The sequence below is a fragment of the Phaseolus vulgaris genome, chromosome 6 (genome assembly GCF_051622355.1).
Source record: "Phaseolus vulgaris cultivar YP4 chromosome 6, ASM5162235v1, whole genome shotgun sequence".
In the NCBI taxonomy this organism is placed as follows: Eukaryota; Viridiplantae; Streptophyta; class Magnoliopsida; order Fabales; family Fabaceae; genus Phaseolus; species Phaseolus vulgaris.
The window spans coordinates 11,723,753-11,733,797 of NC_143503.1; the positions used below are offsets into that span (position 1 = coordinate 11,723,753).

A 10,045-nucleotide genomic window follows, 5' to 3' on the forward strand; every position below is an offset into this window, starting at 1 on the left:
TCATGATATCCATGAGAGTTGTGAGAAGTCCTTGAAGAATTTCTATGATGTTGTCTTCTCTCTCGGTTTTGATGATTTTCTTCATGGGCCAGCTCTAAGCTTTGGAGCCTTGCCTCCATTTGTCTCATCATGTCAAGATATTGTGCATTTGATTGTCTAGCATTCTTTAAATCTTCAATGAGAGCTGCCTTTTGAGGTGAGTAAGGTTTGGAGGAGTCTCCACTAGAAAAATTATCCATGATAATAAAAAGCACAAAAACAGAAACAAACAATTAAAAAAGCTTGTTAGCAAAAATAAAGCAAAGGAAAGCTTGCTGTAAAAGGCCAAAAGAATGTACTCAAACCACTCCAAGAAATTGTTCTTTCCTTAACCAAGCCTCTCTTGTGGGTTGGATGAGCTTCAAGTGAAATATGCCAAAGCAAACCACACTCACTTAAGAACAATTCACCACAAAACTTAGAAGAAACAAAAAGACAAGCAAGAAAAGGTATAAGCAAGAAAAGCTAAACCAAAACAGAATGCAATATATGACAAAACGTGGAGAGAATACGAAATAAAAGACAAGCAAGAAAATTAAGGCACACAATGAAAGGATAGCACATAAAGGAATCCTAAAGAATAGTACAAGAATAGATGAAGAAAAACAAAAAAACAGTGCTACTGGAATTTGTGTAAAATCTGTGCCTGACTTAAAATATTTAACTGGAACTGTATAAAGCGAACTGGAATGTGAATTTTTAACCACTGTAAATTCAAGATGTTTTCTAAAAATTGGCACTGGAAACACTCAAAAACAGTAAGCAAATTAATTGTGATAAATTTTTTAAAATCACTGCCTCTTTACCGTATTTTCCGTGCCAGGATTGCACACTATACATATTTCATTTATCATTTTTTTTGTATATTGAATTTTGCTATACTTCTTTTTTTCAATCTTTTGTAACACCTCGAACTATTTAAGTCCAGAATTTCAGAAGTTTCCATTAACCACAAAAATTTTGATAAACCAAAAAGTCAGCACGTTTTTAAGAAAAACAGAGAAACCTATACTGGAATAAAAAACAGAATTAAGAACTTCAAAAGACACAATAGAATTGATGTTTAAGAACTTGTATAGATCTAATACACAAGCATGAACTCAAAACTAAAAAGAAAATGCACCAAAGGATAAAAAACAGAAACACAAAAACTGTACTCAATTCATAAAAACAAAATCAAGCAACTAAAATTACAAGAAAAGTACTACAAAGAATTGTTGACATATTAGGAGAAACATGACTTGACAAAACATGTAGGGATTCAAAAATGAAAATGACTCAAGCACAATGAATTAACAACAATTTAAAACAGCAAGAAATACTCAAATAAAGAAAAAACATAATCATCTAATACAAAAACAGAATTAAAGTGTCCAACAACTAAGTTTTTTTTTTTTTGCACATAACCTAAGCTCTAGATACCACATGATATGAGTTGGATAGATCATAGGACACTTTTCAACATATGAATACAAGAAGGATCAACAAATAGGAACAAAGTGGAGGAACTTAAAGAGTCATCATTGAAGTACAAAGCCTTCTAATAGATGATCCAAACTCAAGATTGAGTGTCATTCCACATTGAATCCATAACAACACAAAGAATCAAACACAAATGCCAAATCAACATGAAACTCTAAGTACAGAATTGAATCAAGAATGAGTTCTACCGAATGAAATGAACAAAGGTACAGAATGCACCGATTGAAATTGGCAAAGGAACAAACTGTACCGATTGAAAACTTAAGAACAACACCTAACACAAGTATAAACGACAGAAATTGAAGAACACAACACAAGAGACTAAACTACCGAATGAAAATGGAAAATAGAGATGAAAGGAAGGAAACTTAGATGGTTGAACACCGGTTAGAATGGAATTGGAGATGAACACGCCACTTGGTGATGGAGCTCCAAGATGAGTGTGGGAAACCGCCACTTGTAGCTCTCCAAAAGCACACAAGATGAGACTATGGAAAGGAGATCAAATCTCACAAATTTCTCTCTCAAACTGAGTAGAGTTTCTCTTAATCAATTATCAAATTATGAATTTACAAGAGCCTAACCTCTCTATTTATAATAGGAGAGGGCTGAAATGAAAAGCAAATGAAATTCAAAGTTCCCTCCAAATGAACACTCCAATCGGCGCCTAACTAGTCATGAGATAAGTGTGATAAACATCCTATTTTCAGCACCTCCTTAAGTGCGTCTACACCCTCTATACTATTCACACTTTTATTTAATATCCACACCTACTAAACTATACAAGAGAAATAAGAAGAGTCATCATTTGATGCTCTTGACCCAGTGGAGCTGAGGATGAGAAAATGCTTAAAGCCGGATTCATACAAGAGGCCCAATACACCACTTGGCTTGCAAAGGTTCAGAAGTCGAATAGAAAGTGGTGGATGTGCACGAACCACACTAACCTAAACAAGCCCTGCATGAAGGAACCATATCCATTGCCTAGCATTGACGATTGGTGGATAAGGCAACCAAACATTGAGTTTTGATTTTCTTGGATGCATAATTTGGGTATAACAAGATTCGCATGCATCTAAGAGACAAAGAAAAAACGAATTTTTACTATTATTACGAGGTTATGTCCTTCGGGCTAAAGAACACCGGTGCAACTTATTAGAGGTTGATGGATAAGATCTTCATGGGGATGAAACTGTTGTATAATTCACTAAGACTCGGCTAAGCTAAAAGTGGTTTAAAAATATGTTGTATTGCACTTTTTTTTTTTTTTAGTTAACAACCTTCAATCTTTAATGAGAATTACCTTCACTTATATACTCTAAATTTACTCAATCTTTAATTTAATTGATGTGAGATCTTCCAACTATATCTTTAGAATAACAAAAACTGACTTCTTTACAATTGTATCACATAAGAATATCTATCTCAGTCTCCATTGGCATAATTAGCAGCAAATTTAAATGACAGATGACATTTAAGAACCCATCCTTTCGGCATGGAACTGGAAGACCACCCGTCCGATGATCATATATGAATTCTTCTTCTTCTTCTGCCTTATAAAGTAACTCTTGAAATAAAGGTTGGTTCATCTAAGATAATGGAATAAAAAACCGTTTCATCTTATCTCCAACATAAATTGCAAGAAAGCCTATTGGAACTTCAATCCCCTAAATGATCTTTGTCTCGTAATACTTGTTATGCGGAAACCCGTAACATTACATTCCTCCACGCAACAAATAATATACTGTGATAACTTGTTTGAGATTCTTGAATTCTACAAAGGAGTCTACCAAAACACAGGGATCACATGGTGTTGTCTTAGCGATGGCTTCAAAAGGGTAGGAATTTCAATGATGGACATGCTTTTGATATTATGGCTAACACATTTATCCACTTCAAGTTAAAGACATCAAGAAAGGTCAAACCAAATGCTTGTTCATTGATTATCCTACTATATAGCTCTTTCAATGATGGACATGCTTGGACATCTCATTAATAAATGACAGCTATTGATGTCAATCACGTACCCACTTGTATAAGAGAAGAGAAACCAATGTCTAAACCGTGAGTTTTCTCAAATTTAAATGGAGGTAAGAAGAGAAGTGAAATTCAATACAAGTTCATGCGACACTATATATGAACCATAGTCTTGAAAACTGACATCTGAACTTCCATAAACGAAGCTGGCAGTCCTATCCATGCATAATCAATGTCAACATCATGCCACTACATTTTCATTTTGCCTATACATGTGAGAGTCCTCTTAGACATTACCACATGCCCTTGTCTCTCAGTTGCTCCCATCATTATTATCTCATAATCTTTCACCAATAATTCAAGTACCCTTCTTACATAAGCTCTATCTATATATATTCACGGTTACAAGCATTTTGGAACCAACACAAATCATTCACATCTTGAAGAAACAAAATTCATAAGCCTCAGCTCTCAAGCTCTTTTCATACCATTTTGTTATCAAGTCTGAGCAAATATACAACACAAGAATGGGCTTTCGTTTACCTAGTATCAGAAGGACATCATTCGCAGCAAACCAAACATCTTCTAAGGGTATGGAGGTGCCAAAGGGTTATCTTGCAGTGTACGTTGGAGAGAAAATGAAGCGATTTGTGATCCCCATATCATACTTGAGCCAACCTTCATTCCAGGACATGTTGAGTGAAGCAGAGGAAGAGTTTGGATATGATCATCCCATGGGTGGTCTTACGATTCCTTGCAGTGAAGATGTCTTCCAAAGCACAACTTCACACTTGAATAGGCATTAAGTTTTGTATTATAGAAGTCTGACACAGAATTGAAGAGCCATTTTTTCATAGGCATCTTCTCAATTTGTAAACATAACTCCTTTTTGAGTAATAGGAAACACACTAAGAATAACATGTTTGCTTCTTTTTATTTGTTTAATGACAACGAGTTCAACTAATCAAAAGGCCCCTCTATGTTTTCTCTTTTTTAGATTGCAAATATTAACTTCACCCAGTATAAGCAGGGTTTCTCGCTGTAAAATAAAAGCAAAACGTGGCTGTCCGATGAAATTCAAGGCATTTATAGAACACATGTTTCTTAGCATTGGAAGAACAACAATATATTACTAGAACCAACGTGAAGGATTATCAATAATTTATATATTTCCTCATCCAATTGAAAGAAGGAACATAAACTTACGTGCAATACATGATGATCTTGTTTGCTTTAAGGATTGCAAACTACGTTCATTCTTTTTTAAGAACTTGAACTTGGTGACGGGTAGTGGCTTAGTGAAAACATTTGTAAGGTGATTTTTATAAAAGATATACACACAAGGCTTCTAGAAGAAGGCTAATATCATTTTTTTTTTGTCTTTGCTCAATTCTTTGTCATTTCTCGTTGTACTGTTGAATAAACTTTAAATGTAATTTGTGGTTTTTAAAATTAGAAGTTACTAGAAAATAGTAGAATGAGAGTTTGGATATGTGAAAGGTCAAAAGTTGTGAGTGAGATTTTAATTATGTTGTTAGTGGGATTTTAAGGCCATAATGAAGATTTTTCTAAAAGAGCTTCCTAAAGCCTATAAATAGGATGCTCTCTCAGTTGTAATATGCACCATAGAAAGAAATACAATAGAGAGAAATACAAGAAGAAAAGTGTTTCTTTTGAGAAAATCCAAGTGTGAGTGGTTGTCTGTTTTTCAATTTGTTATCAAGAATCAATGGCAAATGTGACGGGTCAAATACCGCTACCACGGTTAACGAAGACGACCAAATATGATAACTAGAGCATTCAAATGAAACCTCTTCTCGGTTATCAAGATGCGAGGGAGGTGGTCGAAGAAGGTTTCGAAGAACCAATAAATACTGCGGGTTATACGACGGCTCAAACCAAGGCATTGAAAGAGATGCGATCAAAAGATAAGGCGACACTATCCATGTTGTTCCGAGCGGTTGATGAGTCGAGCTTTGAGAAGATTGTTAATGCAACTACATCAAAAGAAGCGTGGGACATCTTAAAAAAGGTGTTCAAAGGAGCCGACCGAGTCAAGCAAGTGCGTCTACAAACTCTTCGTGATGAGTTGGAGAGCATGAAGATGATGGATTCATAAAGTGTATCTGACTACATAGCGCAAATACAGACTGTGGTGAATCAACTCAACCGAAATGGTGAAACGTTGACCGATGCATGAGTTGTGGAGAAGATTTTGAGAACATTAACCGACAATTTTGAGAGCATTGTGTGTGCGATAGAAGAGTCAAAGGACCTAACGACCCTCACAGTCGACGAGTTCGCTGGTTTTCTCGAGGCACACGAGCAACGAAAGAAGAAGAAGAAGGAGGAAAGACTCGAGCAAGTACTTCAAACCAAGGCGTCGATAAAAAACGAAAACGTACTCTATCATCAAAATTCTCAAAGTAGAGGACATGATGTGGAAATTGTGGAAACGGTCAAGGTGGTAAAGGCAGCAGTCATGCAGGGTACTATAAGGAGAAGGAACAGTCGAGCCAACCAAATTGGCGTTGAAGAGGACGTGGTCGAGGAAAAGGCAGACGATCAAGTTACTCCAACATCGAGTGCTACAAATGTCACAAATAGGGTCACTATACGAAGGATTGCAACTCCGACAAATGTTATAATTGTGATAAAGTGGGGCATTTTGCTAAAGATTGTTGATGCGATATAAAGATAGAAGAGACCACCAACCTAGCCTTGGAAGACGAAACGAATGAAGGTGTTCTCTTGATGGCTTAAGATGAAGTCAACATTAATAGTGACACTCTGTGGAACCTCGACTCGGGAGCAAGCAACCACATGTGCGCTCACAATTACCTATTCAAAGATATGCAAAAGATTGAAGATGGTCATGTGTCATTTGGAGATGCATCAAATGTGGAGGTCAAAGGTCGAGGTAAGGTTCGCTACTTACAAAAAGATGGCTAATTGGGTCACTCCAAGATGTTTATTACGTACCAGACCTCATGACCAACATTTTGAGTATAGGGCAACTCACGGAGAAAGGTTACTCGATATTTTTAAAAGATCTGCTACTACACTTGAAGAAGAAGCAAGGGCGTTTGGTTGCTCTAATCGAGACGACAAGGAATCAGATGTACAAGTTGAATTTAAGAAGCATACTAGAAAAATGTTTGGAAGTCAACATTGAAGATAAGGCATCGCTATGGCATCTTTATCATTGGTCACCTACATCATTATGGTTTAAAAGAGTTAGGGAAGAAGAATATGGTGCACAGGCTACCCAACATGGACTACGAGGGAAAATTTTGTGAAGAATGTGTGCTCAGCAAGCATGTGAGAACCTCGTTTCCAAAGAAGGCTCAATATTCGGCTAAGAAACCTCTCAAATTGATTCATATCGACATATGTGGACCAATTACTCCAAAATCCTTTAGCGGTAAAAGGTATTTCATTACTTTTATCGATGATTTCTCGTAAAAAAACTTGGGTTTATTTTCTAAAAGAAAAATCCGAGGCATTTGAGGTGTTAAAAAAGTTCAAGGTGATGGTGGAAAAGGGAACTGATAGACAAATCAAAGTTGTACGATTCGATAGAGGTGGCGAGTATACTTCGACGACTTTCATGAAGTATTGCAAGGAGCAAGGCATAAGGCGATTTCTAACCGCACCGTACACTCCTCAAAAAAATGGTGTGGCCAAGAGGAAGAACCGGACCATTCTTTACATGGTTCGATCAATGCTTAAGAGAAAAAGATGCCAAAGGAATTGTCGGCGGTAGTTGTGCAATTCGCCATCTATGTGCAAAACCAATGTTTACATGTGAAGTTAGATGATCAAACACCACAAGAGGCATGGAGCGGACAAAAGCCGATAATTTCTCATCTCAAAGTGTTTGGTAGTGTGGCTTATGCACATATACCAGATCGACGAAGAACAAAGCTTGAAGACAAAAGGAAAAGGTATATTTTTATTGGGTATGATGAGAAGACAAAAGGATACAAGCTCTTTGATCCGATAAGCAAAAAGGTTATGGTGAGTCGTGATGTGGGAATAAATGAAGCAAGCGAGTGGGATTGGAACAATTATTCAAAGGTTATGATTGAGGTTGGAGAATCATCAGTCGTTGCACCGACAAGTATAAATTCCAAAACTACTGATGATGAAAATGAACCACGACAACCTTAAATGCGAAGTTAGCAAGATTTGTATGATTCGACTAATGAGGTACACCTTGTATGTCTATTGGCAGTTGCAGAAAATATCAGCTTTGAAGAGGCGGTGCGAGACAAGAAGTGGCAAACTGCCATGGATGAGGAGATTAAAGCGATTGACCACAACAACATATGGGACTTAACATAATTGTCAGAGGGAAGTAAAACCATTGGTGTGAAGTGGGTATTCAAGAAAAAGATGAATGCTCAAGGCGAGATAGAGAGGTACAAGGCACGACTCGTTGCGAAGGGATACAAACAAAAGGAGGGAATTGACTATGATGAGGTGTTTGCTCCGTTGTAAGAATGGAGATGATTCAGTTGCTTATTTCCCAAGCGACTCAATTTAAATGGCTGATATTTCAAATGGACGTCAAGTCGGCTTTCTTGAATGGTGTGCTTGAAGAAGAAGTCTAAATCGAACAACCACCTGGGTACATGAAAATTGGAAAAGAGAAGAAGGTGCTAAAATTGAAGAAGGCACTTTACAGGTTGAAACAAGCACCACGAGCATGGAATACTCGTATCGATACATACTTCAAGAAGAACGAGTTCAAGCAATGTTCTTACGAGCATGCTCTTTACGGGTTTAAGGTTTAGTGTTTAGGGTTTAGGGGTTAGAGTTTAGGGTTTAGGGCAAAGAACAGTGGAGGTAACATGATATTTGTTGCTCTTTATGTTGATGATCTCATTTTTATGGTTAACAATAATGAGATGATAGAAGAGTTTAAAGGCAGAATGTGACAAAATTTGACATGACAAATTTGGGATTGATGAAGTTTTTCCTTGGTTTGGAGGTTAGACAAAAAGAAACGAGTATTTTTGTATCAAAAGAGATTTTGAAGAAGTACAAGATGGCAAATTGCAACCCAATCTCAATACCAATGGAACCAGGTTCAAAACTCTCAAAGTTCGATGGAGGAGAACGTGTCGATGCAAGTATATACCGGAGTTTGGTAGGAACCCTTCATTATCTCACATGCACGAGGTCATATCTTTCATTAAGTGTCAACATCATAAGCCGATTCATGGAGGAACCGGTTCTCTCACATTGGAAGGCGTTGAAGCGAGTCCTACGTTACATCCAAGGTACTGTATCACTCGAATTGTTCTACTCGAAAGCAGAAGATTACAAGTTGGTGGGTTAGTCTAACAGCGATTGGTGTGGAGACATAGATGATCAGAAAGTACATCGGGATATGTATTCTTTATAGGCAACACAATATTTTCTTGGCTTTCAAAGAAGCAATCGATCGTGACGCTATCGACGAGTGAAGCTGAATATGTGGCAGCATCTTGGTGTGTACATCATGCGATATGGCTTACAAACTTGTTAAGCAAGATGGAGCTAAAACAACCAAGTGCAACCGTGATTCAAGTTGACAACAAATCAGCAATTGAGTTGGCAAAGAACCCAATGAAAGAAGCAAACACATTAACGTTCATTTTCACTTTATCCGTGATCATGTGAAGAAAGAATGTGTGGAATTGGTGCATGTGGCAAGTCAGGATCAAGTTGCGGATATCTTCCCAAAAACGCTACCGAAAATACTTTTTGACAAATAAAAGAATAGGATTGACATGATGGATGGTAGAAACATTTAAGTTAATTAAAAGTTACTAGAAAATAGTAGAATGAGAGTTTGGATACATGAAAGGTCAAAAGTTGTGAGTGGGATTTTAATTATGTTGTTAGTGGGGTTTTAAGGATACAATGAAGTTTTTTCTAGTAGAACTTCCTAAAGCCTATAAATAGGATGCTCTCTCAGTTGTAATATGCACTACAAAAAGAAATACAATAGAGAGAAATACAAGAAGAAGAGTGTTTCTTTAGAGAAAATCCAAGTGTGAGTGGTTGTCTGTTTTTCATGTACAAGTGTTTAGTCTTTATTTTATTTTTTTTTGGTTCCTCTCTTTGTACATTGGTTTTTTTTTTGTTTTAAATTCTCTCTTTAGCTAGACCAATGAGTGTACTGTTTGTATATATTTAGAGCCTATGCATTGAATTCAGTAAAACCCTAAAAGAAATATTCATTCTCATATCATTTGCCTTCCTTTCTCTCTTTTGTGTTTAAGCATTAAACCAAAAGTCGTCACCAATTTTGTTTTCAAATTTGAATGGTCAATAATTATAACCTTTAATTCAAGTTTTAAATGTCAGTTATAGTATGATTTTGAATGTAATTTATAATATAGGATTTTTCATAAAAGATGAGAGTATGGATTATCACTATTGTAGCTTGGTGTTGTCAGTAAGGATATCTATGATTTCCTCCTGTTCCATGTTAAGGTCAATTAAATATTCAGATTCTAGATGTCTAACCATTGTATAATATCTTTAAGAGAGT

General features: G+C 36.5%; 1 protein-coding gene across 1 annotated transcript; it reads left to right on the forward strand.

Annotated features, from left to right (window-relative positions):
- The first annotated feature begins 3,904 nt into the window (after nucleotides 1-3,904).
- Nucleotides 3,905-4,443, forward strand: LOC150026645 (auxin-induced protein X10A-like). Its single transcript, XM_090304033.1, has one exon. The coding sequence runs from the start codon at nucleotides 4,026-4,028 to the stop codon at nucleotides 4,302-4,304; it is 279 nt and encodes a 92-aa protein (XP_090160159.1). The 5' UTR covers nucleotides 3,905-4,025; the 3' UTR covers nucleotides 4,305-4,443.
- The last annotated feature ends 5,602 nt before the right edge of the window (nucleotides 4,444-10,045 follow it).